Genomic DNA, 15,962 nt, shown 5'->3' with positions numbered 1-15,962 from the left:
TCTGAATTTGTGTTATCCATTATTTGACATCCTTAATGTGTGTTCTTAATAAATCTTGTACAAGTGTAGTATGTTTTCTCAATTGTGGCATGACCTGAGAATATCATACATAGTATAAAGCAGAGTTTGGTATGGAATGTTGCTTGTTGGTAAGGGTTCATTGTTTTCTTTACACATCGCTCTTCAGAGCCAATAAATAGAAAACGTGGCCCTTTCCTTTAAAAGGCAGATACATAATTTCAATGGTTTTCTTTTTGCTAATCCTTTTCTACAAATGCAGAGGCTGCTTAAGCTCTGTTTCTTGTGTCTTCTGTTGATTTGAACAGTGAAAGGCTTTATACATCCATACACTGCATACAGTGTTTTATGTAATTCTGGTTTTCTTTTTTGTCAATGTCTTGATTGGTAGCTAAAGATTAGTGTTCTCTCCACAGCATTTACTTCAGTTAATTTCTTCTGGTTCACAGGATCAATTCAAATGAATAAAGTTATTCACTACTGCATATAGTGTTGTAGATGGGCTTTTGTTTCAAAAAGGTTAACTGATCCAGGGAAATTTTTCTTCCTTTCTTTCGTTCTTCCCATTTATGCCCTTAATTGTATGTATGATTCCTTTGTTTTGTAGGGATGCTGTCATACTTGTGATGAATGCTAAAAAGATTTTAATCAATTTATAACTATTCAATTTTGTCAATATGGAGAACCTTTGGTCCATATTGGTTTTGCAACAGTCAACTTTCTGCAGATGTAAATAAATATATTGGTTGGCTATCTAATGTGAAAATATATCGTAGACATCTATTGTAAGTAATTATAAGTAAATGTTTTGGTGTGTGTGTGTGTGTGTGTGTATATATATTTTTATATTTATATTTCAGCTATTGGTCACTTTCACCTTAGTTGGAGAATATACACCACTTAAATTTAAGTGAAGGCTTTATTTTCTCCATATTTGTATTGATGAGGATCTTGTGAATCACCTGTGCAATGTATGCTCTGAAGGGAAAATACAGTTTCCCAACTAGATCAGTTAGATTTTCTATTTGGCATTCTAACAAGCTAATTTGTATAACCTCCCATCTGATCATGTATGAAGACACATTTACAAGAAAAAGGTTTGTGAACCCTTTGCAATTCCCTGATCTTCTGTATTAATTACTCATTAAATGTGGTCTGATCTTCATCCAAGTCACAGTAATAGACAAACACAGTCTTCCTAAACTAATAACACACGAACAATTGTATCTCTTGTCAATACTGAGTACATCATTTAAACATTCATGATCTAGGTACCCACCCTTTTTTTGCACCGTGGACCAGTTTAATATTGACAATATTCTTGAGGACCGGCTGACAGGAGGGGTGGGAGATGGTGGTGTTAAACACGACCGAAATACAGATACAGTGATACTCGAAGCAGGTTCCTTACATCCAGTCTATTCCGCAATTTAGTTTTCACAGTTCTCGGCACTTAGCTGCTGACCCACTTGCTCATGTTTTTTCCGTTCAGAAAACTCAACGGGTTTGTCTTTAAGTGCAGGGTGCTTGGACTCAAGGTGCCGAAGCAATTTTGAGGGCTTCATTGCCTCATTAGACAGCCTTCGGGCCCGAGCTCCAGCCTCCCACCCGCCCGCCACCAGCCGCCTTGGCCAGGTGCAGCTGGTCATGGGTGGGGTGAGAGGACAAAGTCAGGGCCAGAGGTCCCCGTGCCGGGGCTGTAGCGGTCGCAGTCCAGAGAGAGTGACCAACTGAGCGAGGAGTGCGACAGGACATGCGCCCACCCCTCCCCCCTTTGTAGGTAGGTAGGACCTATCAGCTGACAAAAGTTTGTTTCAGTAGATCGCAGCACGGTAGCTGCTCTGCTACTTATGAAACCCTGAGCCCGAATTAGATCATCTGCGAATATTTTAGCACAGGGTTCCTCATGAACATTCGGTGTGGTAAATGGGTTTAGAGGCGGCGCCCATCTGTCCACGCTCCAGACCAGCAACAACGGCACTTCTCACCAGTTACCCGAGACCCTGGTGATCCCTGGTGCAAGGGTATCGCTGCGTTTAGGCGACTGAGGACCTTGCGTGGGTTCAAGTTCAACAGTGAGCGTGACAGGGAATGAGGAAAGGTGCAGCTGACTTGTATTGTTTCCTCCCGGCCCGGTGGTTGGGGATCACTGAATTACACTGTGTAGTACGGGGGAGTGACACGCATGTGTACTGGGCAGAAAGAACGGAACTAAAACCCTGCAACCCAGAAACAATCTCTCAACAGTATTTGTGTATTTCTTTTTCTTTTTTTTTCGGGATCTACTGGGAAAGTCTCAAAGATCGACCAGTCAATTGCGATTGACGGGTTGGTGACCTCTACTCTAGGATAATGCCTTCTACAAAAGCAATTTGGAGTCAGGAGTTCCAATCAATGAGATGAGTTCGCACATGTGGGTTATAAGACTGTCTTGCCCTATAAAAAAGACACATAAGGTCAGGTTATTGACAGCCTGCTCTTCTCAAGAAAGATCTGTTTATGTGCACCATGCCTCTGAACAACTTCAGAGGACCTTTAGAAGAAGAATTGTAGAGATGCATCAAGCTAGAAAAGGTTGTGAATGCATTTCTGAAGACCTAGTGTTCATCAGTCCACAGTAAGAGAAATTGTCCACAAATGAAGGAAATTCAGTACTGTTGCTACTCTCCCTAGGATTGGGCATCCTGCAAATATCATACCAAGAGCACAATGTGCAATGCCGAAGGAGTTGAAAAAGAACTCAAGGGTGACAGCAAAAATCCTGCAGAAATCTGTAGAATTTGCTAAAGTCTCTTTTCATGTGGCCATTATAAGAAAAGCACTGAACAAGAATGGTGTTCATGGAATGACACCGCGGAGGAAACTACTGCTCTCCAAAAGAAAAACAACATTGCTGCATGTCTCAAGTTTGGAAAAGACCAGTTGACTGTTGGGAAAATGTTCTGTGGACAGATAAGACAAAAGATGAACTTTTTGATAGAAATGCACATTGCTGTATTTGGAGGAAAAAGGGCACTGCACACCAACACCAAAACCTCAACCCAACTGTGAAACATGGTGGAAGAACATCATGGTTTAGGGCTGCTTTGCTCCCTCAGGGCCTGGACACTTGCAGTTGTTGAAGGAACAGTGAATTCAAAATTGTATCAAGACATTTAATAGGAGAACGTTAGGGTAATGGGTCTGTCACCTGAAGCTTATTAGAAGTTGGATGTTGCAGCAAGATAATGATCCAAAACACAAGAGTAAATCAACAACAGAATGTTTTTTAAAAAAAAAGAAAATTGTTGTTTTGGAATGGCCAAGTCAGAGTCCAGACCTTAGCACAATTGAGATGCTGTGGCATGACCTCAAGAAGGTTGTTCATGCAAGGAATCTCATAAATATTGATAAGCTGAAACAGTTGTATGGAGGAATGGTCTAAAATTCGCCCTTGACGTTGTGCGAATCTGATCATCAGCTGCAGGAAATATGTGGTGGGGGTTATTGCTGCTAAATGAAGTTCTACCAGTTATTAAATACAAGGGATTACATACTTTTTCTAACATGGAATGTGAATGATTAATCAATGTGTTCAATGAAGTAATGGAAAATACAATTATGTGTTATTAGTTTATGCAGATTGTGTTTGTGTATTATTGTGACTTGGATGAAGATCTGACTTCATTTTAAGAATATTTAATGCAGAAAACCAGGTAATTGCAAAGGGTTCACAAACTTTTTGCAACTGTATATCCCTTTGTGTATATATAGATGAGAGCATGGAAAATGAAGTATATGGCAAGGAACTCCAGAGTGAGCATGCAGCCTCATTTCACTGATATTTGGATCTTGAAAGTGATCTATTTAATGCATTATTGCATGCATTTCTTTCGGTGAAAATAGTAACATTAGTGGCTCTTCCATGAGGTGATGAGAAATTACTCTTTTGCTAAGAATTGTGGAGAATTCCTACACTGAAATGGAGAATTTCACTTGTAGGTTGACAAAGGGACTCACAGTTGTTTCCTCCATTTTCTATACTTTTGTTGCATCCAAGACCTCAAAGGCAACTGACATTATGTATATCTTTCAAAGTAAATGTGTGAAGACACATGTACGTGACACAGGTATAGGATGAGATGAGAAAAGAAGCAAAGAATATATGTGGTTAGAAAGCTGTGTTTAATGAAATTTAATTTTGACTACCTAAAAAGGAGAAAATGTAGCAGAATGTATATAGAATTGGCGGGAAAAAATGTGGATGCATCTTCTGAGGAGCTTGTGCAAAAGATGGTTTTAAGATGAGATATTTTTGAAACTACACAAGCAAGACTGAATTTAAAAATAAAAAAGGCAACATTTTCTGTTCAGTCTCAAGGAAGTTGTGGTGCTGTGCAGTATTCCAGTTGTGCATGTTGGATCTACATAATACCTAGTTTTTTCTCCCTTTATGTCCACCTCCACCTGTGGTGGTTGCCCTGACAACAATAGCATTAGTATCTATCTAGCAGTATTGAAGAGAGCCCAGCTATGTCAAATCACCAAAACCTGAATGCCTTAAACCATTCAGATCTTACTTTTACATATCATTGGTCTTGAACAATATTGAAATATTGTACCAGGTCTGTGAATTTGTCAGTAACACTGAAGTTGGAAATGATATGGTGGATTTTACCTTTAGCTCTCTAAGCTTTTTGGATATCTTAATGAATTCAAGGAGTGTTTAAGGAAAAATCTTCCAGCAAGTGGTGTCGTGCTTAAGACTAAAGTAGATAGGTCATCCTTCAGAAGCTTAAATTCTACTTGTAAGAACTACTTAGAAAAACATTCTTCACCTACTCATACAAAATGCTGGAGGAACTCCATAGGCCAGGCAGCATCTATGGAAAAGACTACAGTCAACTTTGGCCCACTCTAAATTCAGCTTTGTCAACGTAACCTAATGAAGATCAATTCTCATGAAAAAGGAATTTTTTGGTAGCCTTCACAAGAATCTGTACAAATTCTTGGCTGGGGTTGGCATAATGGTTCAAACTATATTTATTATCAAAGTATGTTTAAATTGTACAATGTTGAGATTTGTCTGTTTATAGGCAGCCACAAAACAAACCTAAAAGAACTCGGTCTCTTTTTTAAACAAAAAAAGACCCAACACATAATGCACGGGGGCGGGGGGGGGGGGGAAGAAAAAGCAAATTATGCAAACAATAAAAGCAAGCAACAGCATTCAGAATGAATCTGAGTCCATAGACTTAAAGCCTGGAATTTGCCCATTGCCTCAGCCTCAGTTCATCACACAGCAGGGGAAAATGCCGTGGAGCTTGCAGACACGAAGCCTGCAGCAGCCTGAGCGCCGAGGAGACTGGAGTAAAGATAAACATTGCAAAGCAGAGTCGGCCTTGGCCCTTGCCTCCGTTCCCAACACCCTGCTTTTTCAGTCCATCTGGCCTAGCATTTAAATTGTCCAACTACCGGCTCATTCCCCCGCACTCGGACCTGAGCCTCGCTGTAGCGATACACTGTAGGCTGGTTCCAACCTATACTCAACCTTCCCAAATTGGTCTGTTGCTCCTGCAACCTTGCTCTTGATTTGGGTGGAAGGCTCCTCCTTCACTCTGACACTTCTTTGCTTTGCTTGCTTCCAACTCTGTCTTCGTCTTGAGCATACCTCTATCCTGCTCCAGCCACTCGAACGTGCCTTGACCTGGCTGTGGCTGGGTCTGGCATGCCTCGACCCTCAGATCAGCCTTGCCTTTGTTTACCTCTTCATTGTTGGCGGTGATCATTTACCATGATTTTCCACAGGGAAAATGTTATTAATAGAGTATTTAGTCATATTTCTTGTTTGAAAACCACCACTAAGCTGTCACCCATCTTCAGGAGTGCCCTTAAACCAGAACACATGGTAGTTATGTAAATTAATGTCAGTCATCAAAATTTTGACCCTCATCTCTCATAAGCTGTATTGCCAAATTTCTTAACCAATTGCATTTCAGTACAGGTGGAAAACCTGAATTTGAATTTATTTAAATCTTACATCTGTCTCACAACACAAGGGAATAAAAATCTTTGCAATATGATTCCATTGTTTGTAGAAAGACCCTGGCTTTAATGCTATGTTACTGTTTGCCAGATGGAAGCAACTGTAACAGTTGGGGTGACTGATGTCCCTGATAATCTTCCAGGCCTTCTTCACTTGCCTGCTGCTGTAAATGTCCCCAGTGGTGGGAATTTCACATCCACAGATGTGCTGGGCAGTCTGTACCACTCTCTGCAGTGCCCAGCGATCAAGGTTGGTGCATTTTCCGTACCAGGCGATGATATGGCCAGTCTGGGTGCCCTGTGATGCTCTGTAGATGGTCTTGAGGATTTGGGAGCTTATGCTGAACAATTTCAGTCGCCTGAGACGCTGTTGTGCTTTTTTTTGCTGCACAGCTGTTGTGTACAGGCCTGGTGAGATGTGTACTGAGCAACATGAAACTACTCACCCTCTGAACTGTAGTCCCAAGCCTGTCTCTGTTCCTCCTGTAATCCACGATGAGCTCTTGTTTTTTGGACATTGGGGGAGAGGTTGTTATCTTGGCACCATTGTGTCAGGGTGTTTACCTCTCCTCTGTAGGCTGTCTTGGTCACCACAAGAAATAAAGCCCATCAGTGTTGTGTCATCTGCAAATTTGATCAGGAGATTGGAGCTTCAGGTGTATTCACAGCATGGAAATAAGAGTAGAACGGAACTAGATTACATCCTCTAGATCCCTTAAAGCACCAACTAGAAGAAGTTAGAGCATAGGTCAGTACAGGACAGTAGAGGCCCATTCATTCCACAATGCACACGTTGCATCCACCTCTTAGCCTACTCTAAGATCAATCTAACCCTTCCCTCCCACATAGCCCTCCATCTTTCTTTCATCCACATGCCTGTCTAAGAGTCTCTTAAATGTCTTAATGTATTTGCCTCTACCGCCACCCTGGTAGCAGGGTCCATGCACCTGCTACCTGCTCTGTGTTTTTAAAACAACAACTATGTCTGATGTTTCTCCTATACTTTTCTCCAATCACCTTAAAATTATGCCCTTTCGCATTAGCCATTTCTTCCCTGGGAAGACCCTCAGTTGCATCCAAGGGATTGTGCTGTTCACCTGTGTCTCTGTGTAATCAATAAATGTTCATCTTGAAACAGGGTATATGGATCGTGAGTGTAGTTGTCATCATCTGCTTCCGTAAGAAAATCTTAAAAGTTGGATGTGTCTTATTTTTTGATTCTTGCTGCCCATTACGCTGCTGGTGTTTAGGGCTAAATGAAGGTCCTCCACCTCTGTTGGTGTTCTGGGCTTCCTTTATCATGTCAGGCACTTCCTCTGTTTTCACTACTGTCAGCCATGCAAGTCTTGGGTGGAGACTCGGCAATGCTGTCACACTGAGATGTAGAAGAAATCTTCATAGCTCCTTTCATCTTACCAGTCAAGCCCTGAGCTGAACCACTGAACCTGGAGGACTGGTAGGCCACTGTTTGTCTGGCCTCAACCTTTTAACCTGTTTGGCATGTGTGACCCTATATAAAGTCCTGACTCCAGCCAACATGGTCATCGAGACACTCAGGCCTCCAACTACAACATTGTGTTCCTCTTGCAGGCTTTTATTTTGCTTTTGATGCACACACTAAAGTACCACTCTACTGCAACCTAAATTAATGTTCTGTTGAGGCTGTTAGAAGAAGAATTTTAATTGCTATGATCATTTGTACAAATGGTTTATTAATAATGATATAACTGGCTAACTTGTGTGGAAGGAAAGATTGATATTTAGTGCAATTCTGAATTGATTTGAGTGGTCATTTTTTCAGTTACTTAAGTTGCATTTCAAATTAAGCCTCTGTAAAGTTTTTGTGTTAAATTTGCTAGATAAAACTGATTCAATTGTCTTAGTTATTATTTGTTTTTTTTAGTTCTAGTGATATGGAATAAAGCTCATGTCCAATGTTCATACAATGACAAATCCATTGTACTTTACTATAATCGTGTTTTATTAAATTATGAATGCAAGAACAGAATGTAAGTTGTTCCTGGTACCACATCACAAAGTACATCTATGAAACTGTGCAATGAAAGGGTTCTCAGCAATGTCTAATAGATTTTTTTTTTCCCTCTAGTCATGGGGTCATTTCCTGCCAGAGTCCTTTAATCTGTGCTAACTATGCTGCTTTGTATGAGAGTAGATCTGGAAGGTTCTGCTGTGTTCGCTGATCTCACCCATATTACTAGCCTTGATACAATTAGTCTCTGTTTAAGTGACATAAAAAAGAAAAATTACTTTCCATTGGCCACACACAATTTGCTACAACTGCACACACAAAATATCCAGTGAGCACAGTTTACTGCTGTGATGCACTCTGGTTGCCAGCCCTGCCTTTCACACAAGACATGAAGTTAGAATGAATTATGTGGGTGCAGTTTCTGAAAGTATTTAATGTTTGATATGCTGTTGGCAGTATTATAGGCTGTAAGATTATGGGAGCATCATTATGCCATTTGGCCCATTGAGTCTGCTGTGCCGTTTAATTATGGTAGATTTATTTTTATAACCCCATTCTCCTGCCCACTCCCTGTAAACCTTAATCCTTTTATCAATCAAGTACCTATCGATATCTGTTCTAAATACACCCATCTGAGTTTCCACTGCACTGTGGCAAAGAATTCCACAAATTCACCAATCTCTGGCTGAGACAGCCCTCCTTATCTTGGTAAAGGGAACACCCCTTGATTTCTGAGGCTGTTGCCTTCAGTGCTATTGTAGAGCATCCAGTGGGAAACTCAGTACACCCTATCCTCATTGTATGCGGGGGATACGTTCCTCCCATTCGACGCTTGGTACGGAGAATGCATTATGTGAATAATTATTTAAATTGAGAAAATAGGGATACGTTCTGGAGGGCTTCCTAAATATGTTTTATCTGTAATTTATTCACATTTTCATACCAATACGACACAAAAGCAGTGCCACAAGGCAGCATTCATAGTTTATTTCATCAATTTAAATTAATATTCAACATAATAAATCATAGAAAGTTAACATACTAGGGTGTACAGTACTCATCAACAGTGGCAGGAGTATTGGCTCCAGGAGATGAGTGATGTTGGGCATCTTTACGTGGATGAGGTGGATGGTTGTGGGTCGTCAGGATCATCAAGGACAGCAAGGGGTGAAGGAAGGCTCACAGAACTCACAGAACTGCTGGCAGCAGGAGATGACACAGGTTTGAAGAAAGTGAGAAACTGAGTTACAGAGAAAAGTTGAATAGGTTAGGACTTTATCCCCCGGAGCGTAGAAGAATGAGGGGAGATTTGATAGAGGTATATAAACTTATGATGGGTATAGATAAAGTGAATGCAAGCAGGTTTTTTCCACTAAGGTTAGGGGAGGAAAAAAAACTGGAGGACGTGGGTTAAGGGTGAAGTGGGAGAAGTTTAAAGGGAACATTAGGGGTGATTTCTTCACATAGCGAGTGGTGAGAGTGTGGAATGAGCTGCCAGATGAAGTGTTAAATGCGGGCTCACTTTTAACATTTAAGAAAAACTTGGACAGGTACATGGATGAGAGAGGTATGGAGGGATATGGTCCAGGTGCAGGTTAGTGGGACTAGGCAGAAAAATGGTTCAGCACAGCCAAAAGGGGCCAAAGGGACTGTTTCTGTGCTGTAATTTCTATGGTTCTGTGGTAGAGTGGTGAGGGTCGTTTGCTTGGCAGCATTTTGTTTTTCAGCATGGGGGTTTAGTGAATGGTAAACTAAGAGAGGCTTCATCTTACAGTCTCCTTCGACATTGGAACCCAGAAGCAGAGTCAACTTATCCTTTGCTGCCTTGAAACCTGACGCAGTCTTTTCATCCTTACTTATGTAAGTGCGTTTCGGCATACTTTTCCAAAAAAGCCTGGTCTTGTCTGCATTAAACACCTGCTTTGATTAACAAACTTCAAAAACCATCCCCTACTTGCATTAAAGCTAACAATATCACGTGACACTTCCTCACTAGTCTCTGAACAAAGGTGACCATAAATTATCAAATCTTTCACATGAAGATGATCAAAACTAGTGTTTTTTTCTTTGTTTCATGCTTAACATTTTCTCCATTTTTGGCATAATTGGGTTATGCACTTCTATAACAATCTTTGAAGACACTTGTGATGAATCAATCACTGCACTTTTTATCTTCTTAGCAATTTTCTTTGTTTCTGATCGTGGACTCACCCAGGCTGAATTAGAGTCCTGACACGGCCCTTTTTATAATTTCCAACTTTTTTTCAAGTGTTAAAGCTGTTCTCTGCTGCTTGGCTGATGGCCCAGGACTTGACATAGGACGCTGAGGAGGCATAGTTAAATATTTCAAGCACAAAATCAGTGCACCGTAGGTAATAACAACAGAAGTTTAAGAGCGCAAGATAGCTCATCCAAATGCTGCCAAAACCAATGCGAGACTGGCGGGAGTGAGACTGACTGAAAGGAGTGTGCACGTGACATGTATTGGTGGGAAACCGGTGCTTCTCGTCCCAACAGCCTCGCATAACAGAGTTTTGGACGCATATAAGGAGAAGTTGGTAGAAATAGGTTTGACGCGTAACTGTGAATCCACGTTGTCTGAAGATGCATATAATGAGGGTAGGGTGTATTACTAATAATATATTTATTACAGAATCACTTGTCAGAAACAGTGCTCACCTGGTGAGCATTTTCACGAAATCATAAGTGTATTGTTGGACTTCCAATTTGATTTACTTTCTTACTTCAAACTTTTCAATTTACTCTTTTTTTGCATACTATTGCTTTAAAATCAGTTCCAATTGCAACAATTTTGATTTCTTTATAATTAAGGGGATTTCCATTTTTTCTCTTCTTTCCTGTACTTAATGCTGATGGCAGTTATTTCTACATCTCTCTGCAGTGTATAAGGTTATTCAGCCCAGTACATCTTTTCCAGCTCTCAGAGCACTCCGATTACCACATTCCCATCCATTCTGCATGAGGGCAATTTGCAACTTGCACATCTTCATATGGGAGGATACCAATACACCTAACAGTACCTTCAGGCAGACATGTGGAGTCTGCATGCCCTCCTCATGCACATTATCTAACCTTGCTTGCTGCATTAGGTGCTCCTGATGTGGCCTCCTTGATCAACCACAGACTGTGATCATTTTGCAGAGCAACTCACACAGAGTGCTTGCAAAACTCAGTGGGTCAGTTGCAAATGAATAAACAGTCAATATTTCAGGCTGAGATCTTTCATCAGGTTTGGAAAGGAAGGGGGAAGATGTCAGAATAAGAAGGTGCAAGGATGGTTGCACCATCTTTTATAACATCCTCATCTTTTCTACAGGTGGAGCTAATAAATTAACACCGGTGAAATGTAGGACATCCCTGGCACATGCTGCTATATGATATTGTTTGTTAATTAAGTTTGGTGAAGTGGGAGTTCTGGGTTTTTTATCTTGTACTGGATCATAATTTAAATGCTTGAAAACATATATCACATTCTTGTATTTTTTTGATCTAATAATGTATTAGTTAATCTAAGCAAAGTCAGGTCACTGTGTGCTTATATGGGGCTTAGTGGCAAAAACTACTAGATCTAAAATATAATTTTACTAGATTTAAAAAGTTAATTTTCATTTTTAAATTAAGTGCTATAATAGTTCAGAGTTCATTCTGCAAAACGGAATAGTTGTGAAATACTTAATACAGACTGAAACAGACACTTCAGAGCAGATTGGATTTTTAAGGTACCCAAGGATGTAAAACAACAAAATGTGAGAAAAGCAAAGCTGATTTTGGAGAAATGCTGAAGCTATTTTAGCTGAACAGTAGGTGGCTTAAGACTGACTAAAATATTTTTAATCATTTGTTTTGGTTCATCTGAACACAGAACAGTACTTAGCAAAAGCAGACCAAAGAAAATATAGGTTCTTGAGGTTTGGTTGGGCAAGATGATGCACCAGGAACCTGCCTTTGCCCCTTCTCCTTCCAGTAAAATTGGTTCCACCAGGCTTAGTAGCTAAGCCACACGTGAAAGCCAGGAGCTAGGCTTTGTAGTTAGAGGCTACTTAAGATGGAGGCTATTGGGAGCATTTAGAAGGAGCTTATCCCCCACTACCACTCCTGGCTATAACAACTTTAGGGAACTGTGGAATTGAGCTGAGTTTAAAGGATTTGTGTACAAGTGCCCCCCCGCTTTACGTCACTTCACTTTTACAAAAGACCTACATTAGTAATCTGTTTTCGCATTACAAAGAAGATTTTCGCTTTTATGAAAATTTTTCCCATATAAATTAATGGTTCTTCACTTTATGCCATTTCGGCTTGAGAGGTTTCATAGGAATGCTCTACCTTTGTAAGGGGGGGGGGTACACCTGTTGTATTTGCCATAATTGACTATCAGCTTTCCTATTCTTGCATACAGTTATTATCTCTTACTAGGACAGTATTTACATTTTTATGTTCAACCAAGGTACTTAAAACATGTGGAAGCCAGAAAGATTGGTAGGACATGTTTGATGTGTCATTTTTTGAAATGTAGTTTTGTTTATTGCCTTTTGCAGGACAATTTAAGTTACTGGAACAAGACAGAGATATCAAGGAACCCGTGCAATACTTCAACAGTGTGGAGGAGGTGGCAAAAGCCTTCCCAGAAAGAGTATATGTCATGGAGGAAATAACGTTTAATGTTAAGGTCAGAGCTTGAATAAATGTTTTTGAACGTTTGTGTGTTAAGGAAAGTAAACTATTCTACAGAAATAACAAACACGAGGAAATCTGCAGATGCTGGAAATTCAAACAACACTCACAAAATGCTGGTGGAACACAGCAGGCCAGGCAGCATCTATTAGGAGAAGCACTGTCGATGTTTCAGGCTGAGATCCTTCAATTTTGAGGCTGCGTCCTCTAGTTCTGGATACCCCCACCATAGAAAACATCCTTTTCCTATCCACCCTAACTAGTCCTTTCAACATTTGGTAGGTTTCAATGAGAACTCCCCGCATTCTTCTAAATTCCAGTGAGTACAGGCCAAAAGCTGCTAAATGCTCCTCGTATATTAACTCTTTCATTCCCAGAATAATCCTCATGAACCTCCTCTGAATTCTCTCCAGTGTTAACACATTCTTTCTGAGATATGTGGCTCAAAACTGTTGGCAGTACTCCAAGTGCGTCCCGAATAGTGCCTTATAAAGGCTCAGCATTATTTCCTTGTTTTTATATTGTATTCCCCTTGAAAGAAGTACCAACATTGATGCCTTTGCCGCCTTTACCACAGACTCAACCTGTAAGTGAACCTTCTGGGTGTCTTGCACGAGGACTCCTAAGTCCCCGTACACCTCTAATGTTTGAACTTTCTCCCCATTTAGATAATAGTTCTTTCTATGGTTCCCTTTACCAAATTGTATTATCATACATTTCCCAACACTGTGTTCTGTCTGCCATTTTTTATGCCCATTCTTCCAATTTGTTTAAGCCCTGCTGCAATTGTGTTGCTTCCTCAACACTACCTATCCTTCCACCTTTCTTCATATCATCTGCAGACTTTACCACAAAGCCATCAATTCCATTATCTAAATCATTGACAAACAATGTGAAAAGTAGCAGCCCCAATACTGACCCCTTGCGAACACCACTAGTCACTGGCAGCCAACCAGAAAAGGCCCCTTTTATTTCCACTTGCCCCCTGCCTTTCAGCCATTCTGCTATCCATGCCAGTATCTTTCCTGTAACACCATAGGAGTTTATCTTTTTAATCAGTCTCATGTGCGGCACCTTATCAAACATCTTCTGAAAATCCAAGTGAATGAAATCCACTGCCTCTTCATTGTCCACCCTGCTTGTTATTTCCTCAAAGAACTCTAACAGATTTGTCAGGGAAGATTTTACAGCAATCATGCTGACTTTGACTCATTTTAACTTTAGCCTCCAAGTACCTCGAAACCTCATCCTTAATAATAGACTCCAACACTTTCCCAAACACTGATCTCAAGCTAACTGGCCTATAATTTCCTTTCTTTTGCCTTCCTCCCTTAAAGAGTGGAGTGACATTTGCAATCTTCCAGTCTTGTGGGACCATGCCAAAATCAAGTGATTCTTGAACGATCATGACCGATGCTTCCATTATCTCTTCAGCAACCTCTCTCAGGATTCTGGGATGTAGTCCATCTGGTCCAGGTGACTTATCCACCTCAAGACCTTTCAGTTTGCCTAGCATCTTTTCCTTTGTAGTAGCAATGGCACTCACTCCTGCTCCCTGACACTCATGGACCTCTGGCGCACTGCTAGTGTCTTCCATAGTGAAGGCAGATACAAAGTACCCATAAGTTCATCTGCTATTTCTTTGTCCGCCATCACTACCTCACAAGCATCATTCTCTAGTGGTTCAATATCAATTCACACCTCCCTTTTACTCTATATAACTGAAAAATCTTTTGATATCCTGCTTTATATTATGGCTAGTCTGCCTTTATATTTCATCTTTTTCCTTTTAGTTGCCTTTTGTTGGATTTTAAATACTTACCAATCATCCAACTTTCCACTCACTTTTACTACCTTATATGCTCTTTCCTGGGCTTTTATGTAGTCTTTAACTTCCTTTGGCAGCCATGATTGCCTACCCCGGCCATTTGAGAACAACTTCCTCTGTGGGACATATGCCTGTGTCTTGTGAACAGAAATTGTGTCCCAGAAACTTCAGTCATCTGTGCTCTGCCGTCATTCCTGCCAGTATCCTCTTCCAATCCACCTGGGCAAGCTCCTCTCTCGTGCTTCTGTAATTCCCTTTATTTTATTGTGGTACTGATACATGTGACTTATGCTTCTCCCTCTCAAATTGCAGTATGAATTTAATCATTATGATCTCTTCCTCCTAATGGTCCCTTTATGTTAAGTTCCCTAATAAGATCTGGGTTATTACTGAACACCCAATCTAAGATGGACTTGCCCCAAGTCAGCTCAAGCCCCAGCTGCTCTAAAACCATCTCGTAGACATTCAACAAATTCCTGTCTTGCGATCTGACACCAACCTGATTTTTCCCAATCTCTTTGCATTATGAAATCCCCCATTACAATTGTGTCATTACCTTTAAACATTCCTTTTCCAGCTCCCTTTGCAATCTCAACCCCACATCTTGGTTGTTATTTGGAGGCCTGCATATTATCCCCATAATTTTTTTACCCTTGCAATTTCTTAACTCCATCCAAAAAGATTCAAGCTCTGCTCCTATGTCACCTCTTCCTAAAGATGTAATTCCATCTCTTACCAACAGAGCCACACCACCAACTATGCCTTCCTGCCTGTCCTTTCAATACAAAGCATATCCTATTGATGCTAAGCTTCCAACTATGACCTTCCCTCAGCCACGACTCAGTGATGCCCACAACATCATACTGACCAACCTCCAATTGCCAAGCACCACGAGCTTGCCCACCTTATTCTGAATGCTCTATGCACTTAAATACATCCTACATCATTTGAATTTTGCCCCTGGTGCAATTTAACTCTGTATGCATTTGTATCCAATCATTGGCTTGTCCTTCCTTGCATTCATGTTACACCCATCATCAACTTGTAAACGTGATGACTCATCCTCAGCTCTATCATACTGGTTCCCATCACCCTGCCTTATTAGTTTAAAGCACACCCAACAGCTCTAGTAAATCTACCCACAAGAATATTAGTCCCCCTCAGATTCAAATGCAGCCCATCCCTTTTGTACTGGTCCCACTTGCCCCAGAAGAAGACCTAAAATGTGATCAGATCTTCATTCAGCTGGGTAAAGAGAACCTATTTAAATAAATAGCACAAATAAATAGCATAAATAATATTTATATACTTATTTATTGTTACGTACTCGTGACACATGACAGTGGAGCCCTTGTCATGTGACTGGGGTTGAAGCTGTACTGGACTTGAGGTGATGGTCTTGTGATGGTG

The 15,962-nt window shown here is 40.7% G+C and overlaps 1 protein-coding gene across 3 annotated transcripts in view; it reads left to right on the top strand.

Annotated features, from left to right (window-relative positions):
- garem (GRB2 associated, regulator of MAPK1) overlaps positions 1–15,962 on the top strand; it is an 84,420-nt gene that overhangs the window by 31,970 nt on the left and 36,488 nt on the right. For 2 of the 3 annotated variants that reach the window (XM_059980117.1, XM_059980125.1), the window contains exon 3: positions 12,589–12,719. The exons of the other annotated variant lie outside the window; for it this stretch is intronic. In XM_059980117.1, the coding sequence (XP_059836100.1) occupies positions 12,589–12,719 (131 nt within the window). The remainder of the gene's footprint in view (positions 1–12,588; positions 12,720–15,962) is intronic. 3 annotated transcript variants of the gene reach the window in all.

This window comes from Hypanus sabinus, chromosome 1 (assembly GCF_030144855.1).
Source record: "Hypanus sabinus isolate sHypSab1 chromosome 1, sHypSab1.hap1, whole genome shotgun sequence".
Lineage (NCBI taxonomy): Eukaryota > Metazoa > Chordata > Chondrichthyes > Myliobatiformes > Dasyatidae > Hypanus > Hypanus sabinus.
The sequence above is the reverse complement of the archived record's forward strand: the minus strand, read 5'-3'. Positions and strand labels throughout refer to the sequence as shown.